Genomic DNA, 26100 nt, shown 5'->3' with positions numbered 1-26100 from the left:
TGGCCTGTTTCTGTTTCTCTTCTGTGACAACCTATGATTAGAAACAGCCAGCCCACTCAGGAGAAATGTTAGGAAACATTTCTTGAAGCAAAGGGTTGTAGAAATGTGGAATTCTCGCCCACGAACAGTAGTTGATACTTTTGTTTAAGGGGCAATTGAGCGTGGCCAATCCACCTAACCTGCACATCTTTGGTTGTGGGGGTGAGACCCACGCAGACACGGGGAGAATGTGCAAACTCCACACGGACAGTGACCCAGGGACGGGATCAAACCCGGGTCCTCGCCACCGTGAGGCAGCAGTGCTAACCATTGCGTCGCCCTACAGCAGTTGACGCTAACTCCATTAATACCTTTAAAATGAGAACAATAGATTATTTAGGGATACAAGGCTCCATATGGAGTTATTATGCAGATCAGATAGTAGATTTAGAATTGTAGTAAACTCTCGAGGGGATGAGCGGCCTACTCTTGTTCCTACATTCCTACCCATCTTCCTGTGACTGTCAGTATGGCAATCCTCAATGTCTATCTGGTGAAAACATTCCGTTTCCCTTTAATAAGGGAATTACTGTAAAAAGACGTTCTGGCTTCATTCAAAATTCTTTTTTTTTCTTCCTTTCTTCTTTATGGAACGCTTCACGAATTTGTGTGTCATCCTTGCGCAGGGGCCATGCTAATCTTCTCTGTCTCGTTCCAATTTTAGTATATGTGCTGCCGAAACGGGCACCTTCATTCAAAATTCAAGCATCCTTTACTAAATACGATAAATTGTCTTAGTAATTTCTGAATTACCATTTGATTGATAATAAATTGAAACACTTAAACTTTGCAAAACAATTTAATTAACGACAACCTGTTTCTCCTCCTGCAGTAAGCTGGAAATAAAATGTGTTGCATTTAATTTCATCACACCCAATCTCTCGGAGGTCACGTATGTCAGTTGTGGCTCAGTTAATAGCACCTTTACCCCTCTATCACAAGGTTTTGGGTTCAAGACCCCCCCCCATGGTTGGGCATGTCCAACCATGCAGCAGTCCCTCATTATTCTCAGACACGATGCTTAAAAACTGATGCCTGCTTGGGTAGATCTAAAAGGTCCCATGGTGCTACTTTGAAGAAGAGCATGGAAATTACCCCTGGAGTCCTGGTTAATATCAATCAACACTACAAAAAAACAGACTATCTGGTCATGATCACATTACTGTTTGTGGGAGCTTGCTGTGCACATATTGACTGCTGTGTGTATCTACCGTTACAACAGTCAATACACATTAAAATGTCCTTTATTGGCTGGGAAACGTTTTGAGATGTCCATGGGTCATGAAAAGCACTATCGAAATGCAGTACTTTTTTTCGTATAAGCATCCAATAGGAAATTAAATATACTGCGATTCAACGTGATTCAATGGGATTCAATGTGAGTCAATAGGATTCAATGTAATTCGATGTGATTCAATGATTCAATGTGATTCAATGTAAATCGATGCGATTCAATGATTCAATGTGATTCTATGGGATTCGATGTAATTCGATGTGATTCAATGGGATTCAATGTGATTCTATGGGATTCGATGTAATTCGATGTGATTCAATGGGATTCGACGCGATTCAATGATTCAATGAGATTCCACGTGATTCGATGTGATTTGATGTGAAATGATTGTCAGTTGGCGTCTTCACTTGTGACAAATTACTCAACCAAACATTATAACCTGCTATACTGAAATATTAAAAGCTACCATACTTTATTGAAATATTATAAACTTGATCAACACGCCATCCACAACGGTAAACATTCACTCTACCCACCCTGACATTGTAACAGGTGTGTATAACATATATCCACCCTGACACAGTAACAGGCATGTGTAACATATACCCACCCTGACACAGTAACAGGCATGTGTAACATATATCCACTCTGACACAGTAACAGGCGTGTAACATATATCCACCCTGACACAGTAACAGGCGTGTAACATATATCCACCCTGACACAGTAACAGGCGTGTGTAACATATACCCACCCTGACACAGTAACAGGCGTGTGTAACATATACCCACCCTGACACAGTAACAGGCGTGTGTAGCATATACCCACCCTGACACAGTAACAGGCATGTGTAACATATATCCACCCTGACACAGTAACAGGCGTGAAGCATATACCCACCCTGACACAGTAACAGGCGTGTGTAACATATATCCACTCTGACACAGTAACAGGCGTGTGTAACATATATCCACCCTGACACAGTAACAGGCGTGTGTAACGTATACCCACCCTGACACAGTAACAGGCGTGTGTAACATATATCCACCCTGACACAGTAACAGGCGTGTGTAACATATACCCACCCTGACACAGTAACAGGCGTGTGTAACATATACCCACCCTGACACAGTAACAGGCGTGTGTAGCATATACCCACCCTGACACAGTAACAGGCATGTGTAACATATATCCACCCTGACACAGTAACAGGCGTGTAGAATATACCCACCCTGACACAGTAACAGGCGTGTGTAACATATATCCACCCTGACACAGTAACAGGCGTGTGTAACATATACCCACCCTGACACAGTAACAGGCGTGTGTAACATATACCCACCCTGACACAGTAACAGGCGTGTGTAGCATATACCCACCCTGACACAGTAACAGGCGTGTATAACATATACCCACCCTGACACAGTAACAGGCGTGTGTAACATATACCCACCCTGACACAGTAACAGGCGTGTGTAACATATACCCACCCTGACACAGTAACAGGCGTGTGTAACATATATCCACCCTGACACAGTAACAGGCATGTGTAACATATACCCACCCTGACACAGTAACAGGCGTGTGTAACATATATCCACCCTGACACAGTAACAGGCGTGTGTAACATATATCCACCCTGACACAGTAACAGGCGTGTGTAACATATATCCACCTTGACACAGTAACAGGCGTGTGTAACATATACCCACCCTGACACAGTAACAGGCGTGTGTAACATATACCCACCCTGACACAGTAACAGGCGTGTGTAACATATACCCACCCTGACACAGTAACAGGCGTGTGTAACATATATCCACCTTGACACAGTAACAGGCGTGTGTAACATATATCCACCTTGACACAGTAACAGGCGTGCGGTATTCTTAACTGCGGGTTTACTTTGAAAAGATTGTCCCGTGCTTGGGAGCAATCTGTTCAAAGTAAACCCTCAGTTAAGAATACCGAGGAAAAGCAGGCCGCCGCAGATATGCAGGCAGTAAAGACAACACACAACGACCCCACATGGGTGAATGAGGGAAAGAACAGCCCCCCACCCAAGTCACAGGAGTGTTACAACTGCGGACAGTTGGGACACTTCACAAGAGAATGCAATGCCCATGAAAGCCACAGACAGCCCAGCAGCCAGGCACTCTGAGTAAGAAAAAGACAGAGCCCATTCATAGCGTTAGCGCCCGTTCAGATCAGACGGACTTGACCGGAACGGACTGACAGTGTACAGGCTCCCCCAGTTGGGTCTGCGATACCCTTTGGGATAGGTCCGGACGACCGGTAGTTGCAGCGAAAATTCGGGGACAGCCCATCGAATTTCTCTGGGACACAGGAGGGTCCCGCACCACAATAAATTCTTCCACCATGTTCCAAAAGGACACGTGGCCCACTACAGCCACTATCACCCTCAGCGGCTTTACAGGCCACTCACAGCAGGGACACATCACAGCCCCTGTACCCATTCAAATCGGCAACATCACCACCAAGCACCCCGTAGTTTTAATTGACCTGCCCCACACAGCAGAACACATTCTAGGAATCGATTTCATGAACTCCCACCACCTTTCACTCGATCCAGTCAACCAGTGTGTCTGGAAGATGGCAAAACCTGCAAGAGCCCCCGCAACGCTCAACATAGGAGAATACGCCAACAAAATTAGCGCAGTCGGCAAATTTTGGTTCAACCCGACCACGCTTAGTACGGACAAGCAGGTTAGGGCAGTTCTGCAAAAGAACAGGGCAGCATTCGCGACCCACAAGCACGACTGTGGACGGATGACTGGCTCCGTACAAGTAACAGGACCTGACCCTAGACCCCAAAAACAGTACGGATTTCCCCAAGAGGCAGAGGGAGAAATCTCCACGGTAATAGAAAGCTTAATAGAGCAGGGCGTACTTAGATCAGTAGCCTCCACTAATAATGCCCCGATTTGACCAGTGAGAAAGCCCGACGGATCATGGCGACTGACCATTGATTACCGGGAACTCAACAAAGTCACCCCCACAGCAGCCCCCACCATAGCAACAAGTCCCGAGACCATGCTCAAGCAGGGACTCAATTCCCGATTCTTTACGGTTTTGGACGTCAGTAATGGATTCTGATCCATTCCATTGGCAAAGGCGTGCCAGTACAAATTTGCCTTCACCTTTAAAGCACAGCAGTACACGTGGACATGCCTTCCACAAGGCTTCCACAACTCCCCCTCCATTTTCCACCGACAGCTGGCAAATGGTTTCGCCAAATTCTCTCGCCCCGAATGTCTGGTACAGTATGTAGACGACCTACTACTGCAGACAGACACCAAGGAAGAGCACATTGAGCTTCTGTCCGAACTCCTGGAACTATTACAATCAATCGATTGTAAACGTCAACCCCAAAATGGCCCAGATTTTGGAAGAAAAGGTGATATATTTGGGTACAATTATTACACATGGTAAATGCGAGATCGAGCATAAAAGGATTGACTCGATTGCTAAATTGCCACTTCCCCAGCACGTTTCAGCCCTCCGGTCGTTTTTAGGACTGGTTGGCTACTGCCGAAACCACATTGACGGTTTTGCCAGCAAGGCAGCATCCCTCTCAGACCTCCTAAAGAAAGGAGCCCCCTGGGAATGGCTTCCACAGCATACGGATGCTGTGGACTCTTTAAAACAGGCACTCATAGCAGCCCCCGCACTACAAGTTCCAGACCCGCTGTCCCCTTACGCCATAGAGGTAGCGACCACAGACTGCACCCTCTCAGCCGTGCTCCTGCAGGAACGGCATGACCAGTTGAGGCCCGTAGCTTATGCCTCCAGACTTTTAGATGCTGTGCAGCAGGGATTTTCAGCCTGTGAGAGGCACCTGCTCGCAGTTTTCTGGGCAGTCCAGTACTTTTCCTACATTACTGGACTGAACCCCATCACAATTCTCACCGAACACACCCCCACCCAACTTTTACTGGACGGACGACTCAAGGACGGTACCGTCAGCCAAATAAGAGCAGCTAGATGGACCCTTCTCTTGCAGGAATGGGACATCACCGTGAAAAGGGCAAAGACACACACCTATTTAGCCGACAACTTACAGTACCCCGGAACCCCCCATGAATGCAAAATTATCTCTTCACACAACACAGGCCCCTTTATCGCTAAAACACCCCCCAGAAAGATAGATAGTTCAACCCAGAGCCCCCAGCACACGGACACGTGTGAGCCCTTAAAGATCAATGTGGATGGATCTTCCACAGTCTTGGATGGGAAGCGCATAACAGGTTGCGGTATCTATGTCGAGGACGCGCAGGGACGCGCCCTCGAGGAAATATTGTTAAAACTACCCAGACACTTAGACGTGGAAGGCAGCAGATCTTGCGGCCATCACATACATAGTTGAGCACCCAGATTCCTTCCCCAGCCCAGCAGTCATATACTCGGACAGCCTCTATGTCTGCAACAGCCTCACCGAATTTCAGCCCCTGTGGAAAGCAGAGGATTTGTTCCCACAGACGGCAAACCCCTCCCCTCAGCCCCATTGCTCCGTCACATTTTAGAGAGAGCCCAAAACAGGACTTTTGGGATAATCAAAGTCCGCAGTCACCATCGTTCCTCCCCCCCCCTGGAAATGTAAAAGCCAACGCACTGGCTAAAGCAGGTTCCAGGCATGGATACTTTTGGACACCCTCCGAAAGCGCACCAGTGAGTGCAATTCAGGTCTCACAGACAAAGATCGAGGATCTACTGGAGACCCAGAAGCAGGACACCAATCTCAAGGAGATCGTAAAGGGAAAATATCCAGCTCCCTATGAGAGATTTAGAAATGCACTGACCACACATGACGGTGTGGTGTTAAATGACACCCTTTATGTGGTTCCTGAACAGGACAGGAATCAATTGATTTGTTTATTACATGACGGTCATGGACATCAGGGAATCGATCTCACTACAGCCCATCTCATGCAGCTTTGTTGGTGGCCGAATTTGAAGGAAGATGTAAACCATTACATCGAGAATTGTCTTATCTGTGCCCAGAATAATCCGGACTGATATGCCAAAAAGGCCCAACTCAGCCACACCCGACCCGTTAATGGCCCCTGGACTAACCTCCAGATTGATTTTATAGGTCCATTGCCCCCTTGCAGGAATGGCTATAAATATGTACTTGTGGTAATTGACACATTTACGAAATGGGTGGAAGCATTCCCAGATTGCACAAACACTGCAAAAACCACAGCCAAGATTTTGACCCACCACATCTTTACAAGATGGGGACTCCCCCGCAGCATTGAATCCGACCAAGGTTCCCATTTTACGGGACGTGTCATGCAGAACGTCCTCACGATATTTGGCATCACCCAAAAATTCCACATAGCATACCACCCACAGTCGAGTGGTATCGTGGAGCGCATGAATCGGACCCTAATAGCCACCCTCAGAAAGATGGTCCAGCAGAACAACACCACTTGGGACTCAGTCCTCCCTTTTGCGCTGATGTTTTTGCGTAACACAATTTCTACTTCCACAGGTTACACCCCACACACCCTCATGACCGGACGCCCCATGAAAGGCACAGAATATTTATTAGGTTTAGACTTGACCAGCCCCGAAGTGACGGCCCTCACACACGAGAAAGCAGTACAGCAATTAGTGGAAAATGTTAAAACGGCTCAGCTAGCAGCCGCAGTAAAATTGGGCACCAGAAAGAAACAGAGCAAGGCTTGTTTCGACAAGACAGTACATGCGACTGAGTACAGTATAGGACAGCAAGTTATGCTCTCTGTATATAACCCCAGCACATTCCTGTCACCAAAATACTCGGGTCCGTATCCATTGCGGATAAAGTAAGCCCTTCCGTTTATAAAATAAAGTACCCCAACGGTTTATATGGTTCCATATAAACCAGCTGAAGGCATATGGAACACAGTCGAACCACGCACACCACGTCATGCTCGACGCAGCACACCACACCCCGCCCACAGCCAACGTAACCCTACCAACCCTCACCACGTCCAGCCAGCCACGGACTCGACCTCGACTCCACCCCCGAAATATACACTCCGCCCCGGAACGCCCACAGACTGCAGCAGCAGAGACAGCGACTGTGACTCGGACGACAGCCACAGCACGCCTCCCTACTATCCTCCTGCAACAGGACCCACACCCAGCGATTCCGACTACGATCCAAGTGATCCCTTCATGATCACTTTCCTAAATAAACCCCACCACTGACCACCGAACCACACTGACGACCCCGATTTTGTCCCCACACAGCTAGACACCAATTACTGGCACCGAGATAACTCGTTCAGACTCGTCCGCAACGACGAGAGCAACCCCACCTCACACCATGCAGCCCTTTCAGCCCTGATACACTCAAGAGTTTGACACCCGGGAGAAGATGACGACCTTGGGTCTGACTCCCAAACCGAGAACCCGTTTGCGACCCTGTTCGCAACCGAGAACTGAGGTGTCCAGATGATGTTTTAAAAGGAACCGCTTGGGAGAAGTGTTGTCCTTTCTGATGGAACCTGCAGAATGTTTTATGTTGTTTGTATGTTTGTTAAATGTTGTATTAAACTGCCCCACGCCTATTCGGCCGAAACCTCTGAGGACTTGCCTACAGAGACTCACTATTGCCGGACACTAGTTCAGCGGAACTAGCTTGTCTGCAGAGACTGGTTAAGGAACCAGATGCCCGATCGTAACTGCCCTTCTGGTTCGAAGGATAGAACCACTACGGCAGCCCCACCACGATGACTACATTTTTGCCCGTTCTTGTCGGTTGCTCAGGCAGTGGAGAAACGGCACTGGGACCCGCCCTGCCTGGGAACCCCCCCCCTCTGGTCAACTACACTGGGGTAGGAGAGACACGGCATTGGTAGCCGACCTACCCGGGGACTCCATCCAACTCTTACCCGTCGCGGCCCATACGCACCTCATTTTGGCATTTTAGTTCAAAAAGTTTTGTTTTGTTTAGGTAACCCTTAGGTTGCCCAACCACATGCTATTTACATCCTGAAACATTCGGATGGTAAATTGCACAGTCTGCGAGACGGCTCGCACTGGTTCATTATTGGGAAGTGTGTCTTGTCCTAAAATTCGATTTTTGAAAAATAAATGAGGGAGTCACACACAGTGACCAATTATAAAGGGAGTAATTGGCACTACAGGACAGACACACTAGCATACGAGATATTAAACCAAGATAGTTACAGACACTATGCTTGTTTCCACAGAACTCCAGAAGCTTCAGGACCGGAGAAGAGAAGAAAGAAAAAGAAAGAGAAGAGCCATGAGGACTTCCTCCACATGGATCAGCATCATTTTTATAGATGTTTGGTTGCGCGTGAACGCGAACCCCATGACTTCAAGCCCCCCCAGCCGTTAATGATTCACGTCCCTGCAGTACCCAGAGTCCAGTCACCAGCGACACCACATCATCTTGGTGTGCCAGGTTTATAACCTGGTACTCCCTGTCCTATGTAATAGAAACATTACTGGCATTAGCGATACTCTGCTGCTTAGTGCAGACTATGCGTCTACGGAAATGGAGAAGGTGAGCCTACCGCGCTTGAACCCCGGTATATAGGATCAGATCCCCTATGTTCGGATACAACCAGACCCCGACCCCCGCGATCTATAATAAAGTGCAGTCACTTGCGTTTATTGTAAATAAAGAAATGTAAAGAACTGTTCATGAGCAAATTGTATGATCCTGAGCTTGACTGCCAAGCCAGGAAAGACTGTGTATGAAATGCTATGATTTTGTTGTATGATTGAGGAAGTTAGGATGCTGAAATGTTTAAGTGAGTGTAGTGTATTAAGAATAGTTAGAGGTTCCCAGTTTATTGTTTTGCAATGCATGTCCCTGTTTGACATAGCGCCCTCAGAATTGTTAGTTAAAACATTTTTGCATAGCTATGGTCAGTGCAGAGGCCATGAAGGAAGTGTCCCCCGCAGGTCAGGGAATGGAAAGCAACATAGTTATGTGATCCTTCATGCTTCGCGTTAGGATCACAAGGAGGGAATGTAGCCAGTTAAAATGGCTAACTCCCGATTTAGATTGGCTAACTCCCGATTTAAAATGGCGAACGGCAAAGGCTGATGGGAAAGTCAGCCAACAGGACACAAACAAGCAGCTGCAGGTTGAGTGTGTATTTACCTCTGGAAAGGCCAGACAAGGTCGATACCAGCAACCATCAGCATAACAAAAGACCAGCCATTTGCATATTAATGAGCAATCCCCGGGAACAATGAGCAACATTTAGACACATAAAGCCAAACCAGACTCTTTGGCACCAGCAGAAGCCTACACAATGGGAGGTGAACGACCACCTCAGGACCACCCATCGATCAGGGAACCGCTCCAGCATTGGAAAAAATTGAACCAAGTGATTGGGACAAAGTCTAATCACTTGGAACCAGGTACAGGGTCCGCCCCGAAAGACGGGAAGCCCCTGGGGACTATAAGAATCAAGCCCAAGTTCAAATCGTCCTTCTCTTCTCTTCTTGACCGGGTCACTCAGCAACGCGAACCAACCCTTGACAGTGACCGGTCCAGCCGCCGCTGATATCCAGTAAGTCTTACTTCAACCCTCGCTACGAGATAGGCGCTCCTAGCTACCAATCTGTACCAACTTCGAATCCCGCAGGCTCAGAACCCGAACGAAAGGCCATTTGTTTCCCTGACCTGGTGGGCCAGTTCCCAGTTAAGTATTGGCCTGTTAGTCGTAGAAGTAGCTTAGACGTAGAATTTGTGCATGAGTAGTGATTGCTGTGTATAATAAATGTGCTTTGATTTAAATCTTACTAAGCGGTGTATTGGATTATTGATCATTACTCGGACCTGAACCACGTGGCGGTATCATAAAGATACCTGGCGACTCGAGAGCAAAGGTGATAAAACAGAGCAATTAAACTAAGGCAAAAGTTAGCAACAGTAACATATACCCACACTGACACAGTAACAGGCGTGTAACATATATCCACCCTGACACAGTAACAGGCGTGTAACATATATCCACCCTGACACAGTAACAGGCGTGTAACATATATCCACCCTGACACCGTAACATCTACAAGGTGACTGCAGCAACTCACCAAGGATGCTTCCAAACCTGCAAACTCCACCACCTAGTAGGACAAGGGTACCGGAGCATGGCCAGCAGGAAATTCCCCACCAAGTCACACATCATCCTGATTAGGAATATTACGATTCCAGACCCGACCCCAACAGTGGTTAAGACATCTGACCAAAACTCCAATATTTTAGTTTACTTTAAGACACTGTGGAAAGAATGATTTGCTCCAGGAGAGACTGCATGAAGAAATAGGGCTTCGGTATTTCTAAAACAAAACTCTTGTTATTAATGTAATATCAAATTTTTAATTTCACACCTGGAAAGAACAGCTCGACCATGCCAACTCCTGGGTCTTGTGTACCGGTTACGGGGGCAACCCATGACCCTGCCCGTCTGCCCCACTGACCACAGTAACCCCCATCGACTGCTGAGCCCTCTGGCCGTGCGGCTGAAGGCTCTTTCTGAATTGGCTATCGAGGTCAAGTGAGCACTTCACACAACCCAAGTGGGTTCCCGTGGGCGGGTGGGCCATGTAGCATGTGGGAGTCACTGCCTAACATCCCAATTACACATTGATGCAAGGAACATTACGGGAGGCAACACCACACACGCAGCAGCCAACATCCGAACACCCAGGGGTTGGGACACAGCTCCGGGGACATGTCCATGGCTGGAGGGTGGGTGAGTGCCACGGGGAGGGGACCAGCACTCGGTCTATGTGGTTATGTGCGGGTACCTGGGGTTCAGGGTCTGGGGTCCATTGAGGGAGGCCCGCCAAGGCCGGGAGTGCGTGGGCAGGGTGTGCCAGGTGTAGGTGAGGTGGGAAGGGGGAGAGGGAGTGGGGGGGGGGGGTGGAGAACGATGGGGGAATGGAGGGTCCCGGGGTGGGAGTCAGTCTAACATCCTCTCCCAATTCCTTACAGATATTGAACGGTATGGATGGTATTTTGGACCCAGCAGAACAGGCCCTAGTTGTGCTGCTGCTAGGCCGGGCGGCCGAGACAGTGGCAGTGTCCGCGGTGGCATGAGACAGCGGCTCATGTGCCAGACCCAGACCCATCAGACCCAGACCCATCAGGCCAGGGTGAGACCCAGAGGAGGAGGCCCGCGACGGCCCAGGCTTCGCTGGTCGTTTGAACAGATGACGGACAGCGTGTGCTGCAGGAGATAGTGCGGCACCTGTGCCATTTAAAAAATATATATATATATTTATTAAAGTTTTTAACACAATTTTTCTCCCTTACAAACAATAACCCCCCCCCACCCCACCCCCCCACCCCCCACCCCCCCCCCAGAACAAAAAAAAAAGAAACGAGAAATCGCGCGGAGCAAATATATACATGGCAAAATAGTATATTTACATAGCTTTGTACACTGGCTCTCTCCCGTACGTGCCAGCTTCCCCGACTCTTCATGTTATCTCTTGCTCATCCACCCCTCCAGGCAGCTCCCCCCCCCCCCACCCAGGTTGCTGCTGCTGCTGACCGACCTTCCTCTAACGCTCCGCGAGGTAGTCTAGGAACGGTTGCCACCGCCTGAAGAACCCCTGCGCAGACCCTCTCAAGACGAACTTAATCCTCTCCAACTTTATGAACCCAGCCATATCGTTTATCCAGGCCTCCACGCTGGGGGGCTACGCCTCCTTCCACATTAGCAAGATCCTTCGCTGGGCTACTAGGGACGCAAAGGCCAGAATACCGGCCTCTTTCGCCTCCTGCACTCCCGGTTCGTCCACTACTCCGAACATTGCTAGCCCCCAGCTTGGCTTGACCCGGACTTTCACCACCTGAGATATTGCTCCCGCCACTCCTCTCCAGAACCCCTCCAGTGCCGGGCATGACCAAAACATATGGACATGGTTCGCCGGGTTCCCTGAACACCTTCCACATCTGTCCTCTACCCCAAAGAACCTGCTCAACCTCGCCCCCGTCAAGTGCGCTCTGTGAACCACCTTGAATTGTATCAGGCGGAGCCTGGCACACGAGGAGGAGGAATTAACCCTACCCAGGGCATCAGCCCACAGACCTTCTTCGATCTCCTCCCCCAGTTCCTCCTCCCATTTACCCTTCAACTCTTCTACCGGCGCTTCCCCCTCTTCTTTCATCTCCTGGTGTATTGCCGACACCTTGCCCTCACCGACCCATACACCCGAGATCACCCTGTCTTGAATTTCTTGTGCCGGGAGCAACGGGAATTCCCTCACCTGTCGCCTCACAAAAGCCCTCACCTGCATATATCTAAAGGCATTTCCCGGGAGTAACTCAAACTTCTCCTCCAGTGCCCCGAGGCTCGCAAACGTTCCGTCAATGAACAGGTCCCCCATTCTTCTGATCCCCGCCCGATGCCAGCTCTGGAACCCCCCCGTCCATCTTCCCCGGGACAAACCGATGGTTACCCCTGATCGGGGACAACACCGATGCTCCCATTGCACATCTGTGCCGTCTCCACTGGCCCCAGATCCTTAGCGTTGCCGCCACCACCAGGCTCGTGGTGTACTTTGTTGGCGAGAGCGGCAGCGGTGCCGTCACCAACGCCCCCAGACTCGTTCCTTTGCAGGACGCCATCTCCATCCTCTTCCATGCCGCCCCCTCTCCCTCCATAACCCACTTGCGGATCATCGACACATTTGCTGCCCAGTAGTAGCTCCCCAGGTTTGGCAGCGCCAACCCTCCTCGGTCCCTACTGCGTTCCAGGAACCCTCTCCTTACCCTCGGGGTCTTATTCACCCACACAAACCCCATAATACTCCTGCCGACTCTCTTAAAAAAGGCCTCAGTGATCACGATGGGAAGGCACTGAAACACAAACAAAAACCTCGGAAGGACCACCATTTTGACCGATTGCACTCTACCCGCCAGCGAGAGCGGTAACATGTCCCATCTTTTAAAATCCTCCTCCATTTGCTCCACCAACCTCGTCAGATTCAGTTTATGTAGGGCCCCCCAACTCCTGGCTATCTGGATCCCCAGATACCGAAAGCTCCCCTCCGCCCTCCTCAGCGGTAGGTCCCCTATCCCTCTTTCTTGGTCCCCCGCCTGTAATACAAAGAGCTCACTCTTCCCTACATTGAGCTTATAGCCCAAAAAGTCCCCAAACTCCCTTAGAGTCTGCATGACCTCCACCATCCCCTCCATTGGATCCGCCATGTACAGCAACAGGTCATCCGCATATAGCGACACCCGATGCTCTTCTCCCCCTCGGACCACCCCCCTCCATTTATTAGACTCCCTCAATGACATGGCCAATGGTTTGATCGCCAATGCGAACAACAGGGGGGACAGGGGACACCCCTGCCTCGTCCCTCGGTACAGCTGAAAGTACTCCGACCTCCGCCGGTTCGTCACTACACTCGCCACCGGTGCTCTGTAAAGGAGCTTAACCCAACTGATAAACCGTCCCCCAAACCCAAACCTACGCCGCACCTCCCAGAGGTACTCCCACTCTACTCGGTCAAAGGCCTTTTCCGCGTCCATAGCTGCCACTATCTCCGCTTCTCCCTCCACCGATGGCATCATTATCACGTTTAAGAGCCGCCGCACATTGGTGTTTAGCTGCCTACCCTTTACAAATTCTGTCTGGTTCTCGTGAATCACCCCCGGGACACAGTCCTCGATCCTCGTGGCCAGCACTTTTGCCAGCAACTTTGCATCCACATTAAGGAGCGAGATTGGCCTGTACGATCCACATTGCAGTGGGTCCTTGTCCCGCTTTGGGATCAAAGAAATTGTCGCTTCCGACATTGTCGGAGGTAGGGTCCCCTCCTCTCTTGCCTCGTTAAAGGTCCTCACTAATAGCGGGGCCAACAGGTCTACGTACTTCCTGTAGAACTCCACCGGGAACCCGTCCGGTCCCGGGGCCTTCCCCGCCTGCATGCTCCCCAAACCCTTGCTCAGCTCCTCCAACCCAATTGGTGCCCCCAGACCAGCCACTTCTTGCTCCTCCACCCTCGGGAATCTCAGCTGGTCTAGGAATCGTCTCATACCCTCTTCCCCCGTTGGGGGCTGGGATCTGTACAGCTCTTCATAGAAGGCCTTAAATACCTTGTTTATTTTCGTCGCACTCCGAACCGTGATTCCCCTTCCATCTTTGACTCCCCCTATTTCCCTCGCTGCCATCCTTTTACGGAGCTGGTGTGCCAGCATCCGACTCGCCTTCTCCCCATACTCATAGGTCGCCCCCTGCGCTTTCCTCCACTGTGTCTCCGCCTTCCCTGTGGTCAACAGGTCAAACTCCGTCTGGAGCCGCCGTCTTTCCCCAAGTAATCTTTCCTCCGGGGCCTCTGCGTATCTCCTGTCCACTCTCAAAATCTCCCCCACTAACCTCTCCCTTTCCATGCCCTCTGTCTTCTCCCTGTGAGCCCTAATGGAGATTAGCTCTCCCCTGACCACCGCCTTCAACGCCTCCCATACCACCCCTACCCGCACCTCCCCGTTGTCGTTGGCCTCCAAGTACCTTTCGATACACCCCCTCACCTTCCCACACACCACCTCGTCCGCCAGCAGTCCCACATCCAGCCGCCACAGCGGGCGTTGGTCCCTCTCCTCTCCCAGCTCCAGTTCCACCCAGTGCGGGGCATGGTCCGAAACGGCTATGGCCGAATACTCCGTCCCATCCACCCTTGGGATGAGCGCCCTGCCCAGAACAAAAAAATCTATCCGGGAGTAGGCTTTGTGTACATGGGAAAAGAAAGAAAATTCCCTGGCCTGCGGCCTTGCAAACCGCCATGGGTCCACTCCCCCCATCTGATCCATAAACCCCCTAAGTACCTTGGCCGCCGCCGGCCTCTTTCCAGTCCTTGATTTGGAACGGTCCAGTGCTGGGTCCAACACTGTATTGAAGTCCCCTCCCATTATCAGGCCTCCTTTCTCCAGGTCCGGAATGCGCCCCAACATGCGCTTCATGAATCCTGCATCATCCCAGTTTGGGGCGTATACGTTTACCAACACCACCCACGTCCCCTGCAGCCTACCGCTCACCATTACATATCGCCCTCCATTGTCCACCTCAATAGTCTTGGCCTCAAATGACACCCGCTTTCCGACTAATATTGCCACCCCTCTATTCTTCGCGTCCAGTCCCGAGTGGAATACCTGTCCTACCCATCCCTTTCTTAACCTGACCTGGTCCGCCACCTTCAGGTGAGTCTCTTGGAGCATGACCACGTCCGCCTTCAGTCCCTTTAAGTGCGCGAACACTCGAGCCCTCTTCACCGGCCCATTCAGGCCCCTCACGTTCCACGTTATCAGCCGGATTGGAGGGGCTCTCAAACCCCCCCCCTGCCGACTAGCCATCTCCTTTTTTGGGCCAGTCCCGTGTCCACGCCTCCCTCACCCTCCAGTCACCCAGACGGGGGACCCCCGTCCCAACCACCTCTTCTATGTCCCATTCCCTTTCGGCCAGTGCAGCAGCAACCCTTCCACCCCCCCCCCCCCCCCCGGCTAGACCCCTGTCTAGCTTTTTTGCTCCCCCCATGTCACTCCCGTAAGTCAGCTGACACCTGCTGACCCCGGCTACCCCCGCTATCCCATTGACCTCCCCGTGTGGGAGTTCCCCCTCCCACCTTTCTTCCCGCGCGCGGGAAAAACCAAACCCCGCGCTTTCCAAAGCCCGCTCCGCCCCCTCTGGCGCAGCTCCTGTCGCGGCCTTGTCTCTCTCCCCCAGCCCATGTAACATTTCCTGCGCGTGATTGACCCCCTATATACAACAACCATCACACATCAAACCTCAAATATTCAACTTTTTGGTTTGTATAAATGTCCACGCCTCTTCAGGCGTTTCGAAGTAATAGTGTTGGCCCTTGTATGTGACCCACAGTCGCGCTGGCTGCAGCATTCCGAATGTCACTTCTTTCCGGTGCAACACCGCTTTGGCCCGGTTGAAACCCGCTCTCCGCTTTGCAACCTCCGTGCTCCAGTCCGGGTATATTCGGACCTCTGCATTGTCCCACTTGCTGCTCCGCTCCTTCTTGGCCCATTTCAGGACCCACTCTCTGTCCGTGAACCGGTGGAACCTCACCACCATCGCTCTTGGCGGCTCATTTGCCTGGGGCCTCCTCGCCAGCACCCGGTGTGCCCCGTCCAACTCCAGCGGTCACGAAGGGGCCTCCTTGCCCATTATCGCCCCGAGCATCGTGCTCGCGTATGCCCCGGCATCGGCCCCCTCCGCTCCCTCAGGGAGACCCAGGTTCCGCAGATTCTTTCACCTCGACCTGTTCTCCAGGCCTTCGAGTCTTCCCGCCCACCTCCTGTGTAGCGCCTCGTTCTGCTCCACTCTCACCACCAGGCCCAAGATCTCGTCCTCGTTCTGACCAACTCTTTTTTGTATCTCCTGGATCTGAACCTCGTGGGCCTTCTGGGTGATCCCTAGTCCTTCGATTGCCGAAAGCATAGGCGCCAGCATTTCCTTACGCATCTCCTCGCGCTGCTCCTCGAAGCAGTGCTTAATAAACTCCTGCAGCTCCACTTTGTCTCTGGCCGCCGCCATTTTGACTTTTTTACCCGGTTTTTCCCGTTGCTCCAGCTCCTGCAGCTCCACTTTGTCTCTGGCCGCCGCCATTTTGTCTTTTTTCCCCGGTTTTTCCCGTTGCTCCAATGCCACTTTTGTGGCCGTTACGCTTCGAGTCCGTTTCATACAGGTTGGAGGGGGACCTCCCTCTTACCTTCCCCACGGGTTAATTTCAAAAAAAGTTCCGTTGGGGCTCTTCTAGCGAGCCCGAAAGTCCGTGGTAGCGGGAGCTGCCGAATCGTGCGGCTCAGCTCCGCATTGCCACACCCGGAAGTCCGCCATTTTATTTTTATTCGTTCATGGGATGCGGGCGTCGCTGGCTGTGCCAGCATTTATTGCCCACCCGGAATTGCCCTTGAGGGACAGTTAAGTGTCAACCACATTGCTGTGGGTCTGGAGCCACATGTAGGCCAGACCAGGTAAGGACGGCAGATTTCCTTCCCTAAAGGACATTAGTGAACCAGATGGTTTTTACGACAATCGACAATGGTTTCATGGTCATCAATAGACTTTTAATTCTGGATTTTTATTGAATTCAAATTTCATCATCTGCAGTGGCAGGATTCGAACCCGTGTCTTCAGAGCATTTCCCTGGGTCTCTGGTTAACTCGTCCAGTGACAATACCACTACGACACCACCTCCCACAACTTGGCACCACGTGGAGGGGGAGGACACCTGCTCCCGGTGGCCGTGAAGGTTACCGCAGCCCTGAACCTTTACACCTCGGGATCATTCAAGGGCTTGAGCGGGGACCTGTGTGGCATCTCGCAGGCCACAGCCCACAGGGACATCAGACAGGTCACGGATGCCCTGTGTGCCCGGGTGGAAAACTATATCAACTTTGACGCGGACCAAGCCCACCGAGATGACTGGGCAGCAGGATTCTCCGCCATCGCAGGGATGCCCCAGGTCCAGGGGCTGATAGACTGCACACATGTCGCCTTGCGCGCACTGGGAGTGCCCTACATCAACAGCAAGGGGTTCCACTCCCTGAACATACAGCTCGTGTGCGACTACCACATGACGATCATCGCGTGCTGCACGCTTCCCAGGGAGTACGCACGACAGCTACATCCTGGGGCAGTCCGACATCCCCAGCCTCTTCGAGGTCCACCCCAGGATGGGCGGCTGGCTCTCGGGTTGATAAGGGAGGCTGTGCGGAGGCCGGTGACCGACGTGGCGACCCGATTCAACGAGGCCCATGTGACCGCTCAGGCTGTCATTGAGCGGTGCATCGGACTCCTCAAAATGCGGTCCCGATGTCTCGGCCATTCCTGTGGTGCCCTGCAGTACACTGCCTGGAGGGTCGCCCGCTTTGTGGTGGTCTGCTGTGTTCTCCACAACCTGGCACAACAGTGGGGCGACGTCTGGAGCTGGCGGTTGAGGAACACCACTTCCGAGGAGGAGGAGAACGAGGATGATTAGGAGGCGCTGGATCTGAAGGGGCTGGAGGATGATCCCGGGAATAAACCGGAGCACCAGCTGGAGGCTGCAAGACAGGCAGCAGAGTCCAGCAAGGCCGGAGGGCCAGGGAGGCCCTCATACTTGCCCGATTCACTTGGGACGTGGCCCGATCATCGCTACCTTCCCAACCTGCCTCACACATCTCCTCTACACTTTGCCCCTCGGACCTTAAACCTATGCCCCCTGGTGACTGACCCCTCCAACCTGGGAATCATCAGCCTGCCCATCTACTCTATCCATGTCCCTGGTAATCTTGTAGACCTCTATCAGGTCACCCCTCAATCTCCGTCATTCTAATGAAAGCAATCCGAGTCTATTCAGCCTCGCCGCATAGCTAACACCCTCCAGACCAGGCAACATCCTGGTAAACCTCCTCTGCACCCTCTCCAAAGCCTCCACATCCTTCTGGTAGTGTAGCGAACCGAATTGTGCGCAATATTCCAAATGCGGCCTTACCAAGGTTCTATACACCTGTAGCATGACTGGCCAGTTTTTATACTCGATGCCCCGTCCAATGAAGTCAAGCATTCCGTATGCTTTCTTGGCTACCTTGTCCACTTGTGTTGCCACTTTCAAAGATCTTTGGACCTGCACCCCCAGATCTCTCTGACTTTCTATATTCCTAAGTGTTTTGCCATTTACTGTATATTTCCCCTCTATGTTAGACTTACTAAAATGCATTACCTCACATTTGTCTGGATTAAACTGCATTTGCCATTTCCCTGCCCAAGTCTCCAACCTATCTATGTCCTGCTGTATCCCCTGACGATCCTCAACACTATCTGCCGCTCCACCAACCTTGGTGTCATCCGCGCACTGACTAATCAGACCAGCTACATTTTCCTCCAAATCGTTCATGTGTACTACAAACAACAGAGGTCCCAGCACAGATCCCTGTGGAACGCCACCAGTCACAACCTTCCATTCAGAAAAACACCCTTCTACCCTTTGCCTCTGTGACCGAGCCAGTTCTGTATCCATCTTACCACCCATGTGATACCACCCTCTGATCCCACGTAACTTCACCTTTTGTCCCAGTCTGGCATGAGGCACCTTGTCAGAGGCTTTACTGAAGTTCATGTAAACAACATCCACCACACCGATCACCTTTGTCACTCCAAGGTGCTGGGACTGTGTCGGCACTGTCAGCGGGTCACTGTGCAGAGCAGGAAGGGCGATGATAACCCGCAGAGAGCTAAGCGCTGGTGCTCCTCAATCTGTTCCATCGTCTGACCCCTGCCTTTCTACTGAGTGCTCGCTCACACCCATCACCTGCACGCGGTGTGCCCGGGGGTGGGTAGGGGGCTGCCTGGAGAGATGGGCCAATGGTTCGAAGTTCGGCCCGCATTGCGGACAAAAATGTCAGAGGCGTTATACTGGTTGTGGTGGAGGGTTTTAAATGTTTCACAGGTTTCCAACAGTGCCCCACTCTCCCGATGGTGCCACCTTACTCTCCCCCCCCCCCCCCCAACCTCCCGCTTTCTCTTCTCCTCCCCCAGTGCCCAGTGATCCTCGACGTGCCTTCCATGGCCGTCACCGACTGCGCCACGCCTGGGACACCTTCACTATTGGGTGCCGACGTCATGCACCAGGCTCCCCACAGCGGTCGCCAACCGAGCAGCATTGGCCTCGGTGCCATGCTTTGCTGGCATCAGCTCCTGCGCCGGTAGCCTCTGGGATGCTCCAGCTATGCACCTGCTGGAGTATCACTGACATCTCCCTCTGAATGTCCCAGCCGCTCCCCATCTTCTACATCAGCTCCGGGTATACCTATTCCAGAGGTTGAGCATCTGCCTGGGACCCAGCTGGGTCCTGGGATCCAGCAGATCTCCGAGTGCTGTCTCACCTGGGGGTTCCTGCCTCCACTTGATGTACATCAGCAGCAGTGTGATGCTCACCAGATTGTGCCCCAGAAGCCTGCCCACCTTGCCCACCGAGGTGTGTGTCTCTGCACTGGCGGAGGGTGGGGATGTCAGTGTGACGCATCAATTGTGGCCGCCTCGGAGCTCTCCTCCGAGGTGGTCCCTGGGAGGCTGGAAAGGGGGAAACCCGGGATGGACAAGAGCCATTGGCAGGAGGTCCTGCGTGAGAATGGACATGTGGTCAGTGGGATGGATGGGTCAGTCAGCAAGATATTAACAACTCACCTGTGACAGTCCATCCGGGTGGGGCCCGGTGGATCCTTACCTCTGCGGCATCCGCCAACCGCATTGGTTACCGCTCTGTCCTCGGCCACGGTAACCTCCAGGGCCCATTCCGCGGAGGTCATGAGGATTGTGAGGTCCGGCACCCCGCCCCCAGTCTGGGTCCTCTCCCGGCGATTGTGGGAGAGCTTCTCCTGAGGAGCCACAGAGAGGGCATTGTTAGCCACACGCGTGGTTCGCAGTGGTGGGGGGAAGGGGGATCCTGGTAAAGGAGGGTTAGGGGCTACATGGAGGGTTGAGGGGAGGGATGCCCAAGTTGGGAGCTGAAAGGCCTCAGGGGAGGGGGGATTCCCTAGGATCCACAAAATTGACTAAGTGTCGTTAGATGCGGTGGGGAATTCGTCGACAGAGCAGGGAGGAATTTCCCTGCCAAACCTGCCTGAATGGACACTTGGAAACTATTCCGTTAGATTGCGCCCATTATCTCTGCAGGCTGCAAAAGGCACATTAACTCCCCAGGGACCTCCCCAGTCAATCCAGCGTGCATTAGCCCAGACTGATAAATACATTCCTTCGTCAATTCCATCCTCTGGCTGCTAAAACTTTCCCGGCTCTGCAAACAGAATTCTGTTGTAAAATAACATGTCGACTGCTGTCAAACACACACTAACCCCAGGCCTTTAACCCTTACATTGTCCACTACATTTATAACCCAATTCTCCTAAAATCTGCCAATCGTCACAGGAAATATATCGCTGTTCCTTCACAGTCGCAGAATCAAAATCCTGGAACTCCCTCCCTAACCGCAGTGAGCGGTTCTAGAAGGGGACTCACCACAACCTTCTCAAAGGCAATTAGGACTGGTCTAGCCAGTGACGTTCACATCCCGTAAATGAATAAATAAGAACAGGAAAGATAAACAACAGGAATATGTTCTTGGCCCTTGGAAAGAACACCCTACCCAAGTCAACATCCCCACCCTATCCCCATAACCCAGTAACCCCACCCAACACTAAGGGCAATTTTGGACACTAAGAGCAATTTAGCATGGCCAATCCACCTAACCTGCACATCTTTGGACTGTGGGAGGAAACCGGAGCACACACGGGGAGAACGTGCAGACTCCGCACAGACAGTGACCCAAGCCTGGAATCGAACATGGGACCCTGAGCTGTGAAGCAATTGTGCTAACCACAATGCTACCGTGCTGCCCTTTGATGGGGAGGGAGCTCCACATGCCCTTTATTTGACAATGCTCCTTAATTTCCCTTTGAAATAAGCCTAACCCTAATTTTAAGATTGTACTCCCTTATTTTGTATCCCCCCCCCCTCCCTCCCGTCAGTAACTTCTCTTAATTTAAGACTTTTGCGACACTAGATACCTCGGTATGGTCACCCCCACAGTCTTTTGTACTCATGGAGATACAAGCCAAATTGATGCAATTGGTCCTCATAATTTACCTCGCACAGTCCTGTGAATGTTACATGGGTGGGTTTAGGTATCCCTGAATTGGACCTTCTGGTCTTAAAGGGACAGTGCAGGTTATGCCATCACTGATTAAAATATCGTGGTCCATGTGCTCTACTCTTGTCCATAGAAAGCTGTGTAAAATGAATTAAAGACTTATATTTACCAACAGCTTTTTCACAATCTCTGTATGTCCCAAAGCATTTACATGAAATTCCACTGAATATATAGCATTGAAACAGGCCATTTGGCCCAACCAGGTGTTGCTCTCTCCACTCAAGCCTCCTACCATCCTTGCTCATCTAACTCTCTGAACATCACCCTCCATTCACTTCTCCCTCATGTGCTTATCTAGCCCCTGAATATATCTATAATATTAACCTCAACTACTGCCTGTGGTAGTGAGTACATCACTATTCTCCAGGTAAAAGGGCGGCAAGGTGGCACAGTGGTTAGCACTGCTGCCTAATGGCGCTGAGAACCTGGGTTCGATCCCGGCCCTGGGTCACTGCCCTTGTGGAGTTTGCACATTCTCTCCGTGTCTGTGTGGGTCTCACCCCCACAAACCAAAGGTGCGCAGGTTAGATGGATTGGCCATGCTAAATTGCCCCTTAATTGGAAAAACAAATTGGGTACTTTAAATTTATAGAAGAGAAAGAAAAAAAAACTATTCTCCAGGTAAAGATGTTTCTTCTGAATTTTTGAGTTGATTTCTTGATGACTATCTTATGTTGATGGCCTCTCGTTTAGCTCTTTGCCAACGTGGAAACTGCGTCTATTCTATCAGAAAGAACATTTCATCATTTTAAACACGTCTGTTAGCTCCTCCCAAAGCCTTTCAAGAGGAAAAGAGACTCAACCTATTCATGTTTTCCTCACAGTTCTGGTATTATCCTGTAAGCCTTTTTCACGCCCTCACTAACCTCTTTTGTAATAGTGACCAGAATTTTTCACCAGTGCACCAAGTGTAAACTAATCAAGAATTTGACAAGAGTTTTACATAACTTCTCAATTCTATCCCTCTGGAAATAAACCCTTTTGCTTGGCTTACCATTTTAATGACCTTATTGACCTGCCCCAATTTTTGACAATTCTGTGCCCGTTCTGCAAGTTTATTCACGTGTTCTTGCCATTATGAAATGAAACGAATGAAAATTGCTTATTGTCACAAGTAGACTTCAAATTAAGTTACTGTGAAAATATCGCCACATTCCAGCGCCTGTTCGGGGAGGCTGGTACGGGAATTGAACCGTGCTGCTGGCCTGCCTTGGTCTGCTTTCAAAGCCAGCGATTTAGCCCTGTGCTAAACAGCCCCTTGTTCTTCAGTATTGACAATCGCCCACCCCGCCTCTTCAATTTGGTGTCATTTGCAACTTTAGAAATTGTGCTTCTGACTCCAAAGTTTATATCATTAGCATAAGCTGTGAACAATGGTGGTCCAAGCACTGACCCACCCCTGCCATTGTGAATAGCACCCCTTCACACCTCTCTGCTTTATGTCTGACAACACCAATCTACCCATCCTGGTAATTGTTCCCTCACTCAGTATGCCCTGGTATGTTCAATAATCCATTAAATGCTACCTTATCAAAGGCTGTTTTAAATCTAAATAAATTACATCTATTGCATTACCCATGTCTACCCTCTCTCAATCTACCAACTCTCCAAAGTATTCAATGGAATTAGATAAGCAAGACTTACAATCTTGAAATTCATTCTGAATATTTATTATTGGGATTTGGGTTTCTAGATTTTTAAAATTGTCTTTCAACTAACCAATGCTAAGCTAATTGCTCCGTCGTTCTATAGATATTTTCTATCTCCTTTTTTATATAGCGCCAATTATGTAAAGTCTTAAGGCAAGACACTTTTTTCGAACAAATTATTAATTATAATGCCTTTGCTGCCTCTTGACTTTTTAAAATAAGAAAGTAAGTCTATTGAGCTTATATTACCTGGAGATTCGAAAAAGGAGAGGTGATCTTATTGAAACATCCAAAATTCTGAAGGATGGACACTAAGGTTGTTCCTTCTGGTTGTGGAATCTAGAGTACAGTCTGAGGATAAGGGGGTTCATTCAGAATTGAGATGAGGAGAAATTACTTTCAGTAAAGGATTGGGAATCTTTGGAATTCCCTGCCCAAGGGGGTACATGTGTAATCAGAATCATTGCAGTGCAGGAAAAGACCATTCTGCCCATTGAGTGGGCACTGACCCTCTGAAGGAGCACCCTGCCCAGGTCAAGTCCTTATCTAAACACTTTTCAATGTTGTGATGGGGACACTTAATGCTGCTCGTTCCGATCCTTCAGTTTGTCGCGAACCTTTATAAGAATTGCCAAGTTACTTTTGCCCAATGGTTAATGCAGGCGAGTTCTTACCTATGGTGGAGACCACGGTGCCGACGAAGTAAAAGGAGCCGGTGAAGTCCCAGCGGGGACGGCTCTCGTCCACCCGGACTCCCGCCACATTGGCTCGCTCGTAGTCCCGCAGCAAGTTGGCGAGCTCGGCGCGGCTGATGTTGTAGCGCCGGCTGAAGGTGTCCTCCCTCCGCCGCCACTGGCGCTGCGACTCCCGCTCCCGGGGCTGCTCGATGGCCGAGAAGACGGCGGCCCCGCACACCAGGTACACCGCGATCAGCAGTGCCAGCAGCCCGAAGCGGGCATTGTCCTCGTTCAGCTGGCACAGGCAGCCCCCTCTGCCAGCCATCACCCCCCCAGCAGCAGCAGGGGAGGGGCTGGGGAGGGGGTGAGCTGGTGAGGGGGGCTGGTGAGGGGGGAGGGGGTGGGCTGGTGAGGGGGGAGGGGTGGGCTGGTGAGGGGGGGGGGGTGAGCTGGTGAGGGGGGTGAGCTGGTGAGGGGGGTGAGCTGGTGGGGGTGAGCTGGTGAGGGGGGGTGAGCTGGTGAGGGAGGGAGGGGGGCTGGTGAGGGAGGGAGGGGGGCTGGTGAGGGAGGGAGGGGGGCTGGTGAGGGAGGGAGGGGGGCTGGTGAGGGAGGGGGGACTGGTGAGGGAGGGGGGGACTGGTGAGGGGGGGGGCTGGTGAGGGAGGGAGGGGGGCTGGTGAGGGAGGGAGGGGGGCTGGTGAGGGAGAGGGGCTGGTGAGGGAGGGGGGGACTGGTGAGGGGGGGGCTGGTGAGGGAGGGAGGGGGGCTGGTGAGGGAGGGAGGGGGGCTGGTGAGGGATGGAGGGCTTGTGAGAGAGGGGGGACTGGTGAGGGGGGGCTGGTGAGGGAGGGGGGCTGGTGAGGGAGAGGGGGGCTGGTGAGGGAGAGGGGGGCTGGTGAGGGAGAGGGGGGGCTGGTGAGGGAGAGGGGGGCTGGTGAGGGAGGGGGGGCTGGTGAGGGGGGGGGCTGGTGAGGGAGGGGGGGCTGGTGAGGGGGGGGCTGGTGAGGGGGGGGCTGGTGAGGCAGGGGGGCTGGTGAGGGAGGGGGGCTGGTGAGGGGGGGGCTGGTGAGGGGGTTGGTGAGGGGGGGTGAGGGGGTGGTGGTGAGAGGGGGCTGGTGGTGAGAGGGGGGGCTGGTGAGAAGAGGGGCTGGTGAGGGTGGGGGGCTGGGGGCTGGTGAGGGTGGGGGCTGGGGAGGGGGTGAGGGGGGGGCTGGGGAGGGGGGCTGGGGAGGGGGAGGGGGAGGGGGTGAGGGGGGCTGGGGAGGGGGGTGAGGGGGGGCTGGGGAGGGGGGGTGAGGGGGCGCTGGGGAGTGGGTGTGGGGGGGGCTGAGGAGGCGGGGGTGAGGGGGGCTGGGGAGGGGGGTGAGGGGGGGCTGGGGAGGGGGGGTGAGAGGGGCTGGGGAGGGGGGTGAGGGGTGCCGGGGAGGGGGGTGAGGGGAGAGCTGGGGAGGGGGTTGTGGGGTGCCGGGAGGGGGGTGAGGTGCAGGGGGTTGGGGGTGGGGGGCTGGGAGGGGTGGGGGGGGTGAGGGGGGGCTAGGGAGGGGGGTGAGGGGAGGCTAGGGAGGGGGGTGAGGGGGGGCTAGGGAGGGGGGTGAGGGGGGTCTGGGGAGGGGGGAGGGGGGCTGGGGAGGGGGGGAAGGGGACCTGGGGAGGCGGTAAGGGGGGCTGGAAAGGGGGGGGGGAGGGGGGCTGGGGGGGGTAAGGGGGGCTGGGGAGAGGGGAGGGGGAGGGCTGGGGTGAGGGGGAGGGTGTGTGTGGGGCGAGGGGGTGAGGGGGAGGAGGGGTGCTGGGG

At 52.3% G+C, this 26100-nt stretch overlaps 1 protein-coding gene and 1 non-coding gene across 2 annotated transcripts in view; both read right to left on the bottom strand.

Annotated features, from left to right (window-relative positions):
* The window catches only part of kcnk13a (potassium channel, subfamily K, member 13a), a 68243-nt gene extending 43610 nt beyond the window's left edge, over positions 1 to 24633 (bottom strand). Inside the window, exon 1 of the mRNA XM_072493935.1 lies at positions 24306 to 24633. Coding sequence (XP_072350036.1) covers positions 24306 to 24633 — 328 coding nt within the window. The remainder of the gene's footprint in view (positions 1 to 24305) is intronic.
* Positions 621 to 727, bottom strand: LOC140408124 (U6 spliceosomal RNA). The gene has a single exon (XR_011940042.1). It is a non-coding gene; the product is annotated as a U6 spliceosomal RNA (small nuclear RNA).
* Positions 24634 to 26100: the final 1467 nt, after the last annotated feature.

This window comes from Scyliorhinus torazame, chromosome 2 (genome assembly GCF_047496885.1).
Source record: "Scyliorhinus torazame isolate Kashiwa2021f chromosome 2, sScyTor2.1, whole genome shotgun sequence".
In the NCBI taxonomy this organism is placed as follows: Eukaryota; Metazoa; Chordata; class Chondrichthyes; order Carcharhiniformes; family Scyliorhinidae; genus Scyliorhinus; species Scyliorhinus torazame.
The sequence above is the reverse complement of the archived record's forward strand: the minus strand, read 5'-3'. Positions and strand labels throughout refer to the sequence as shown.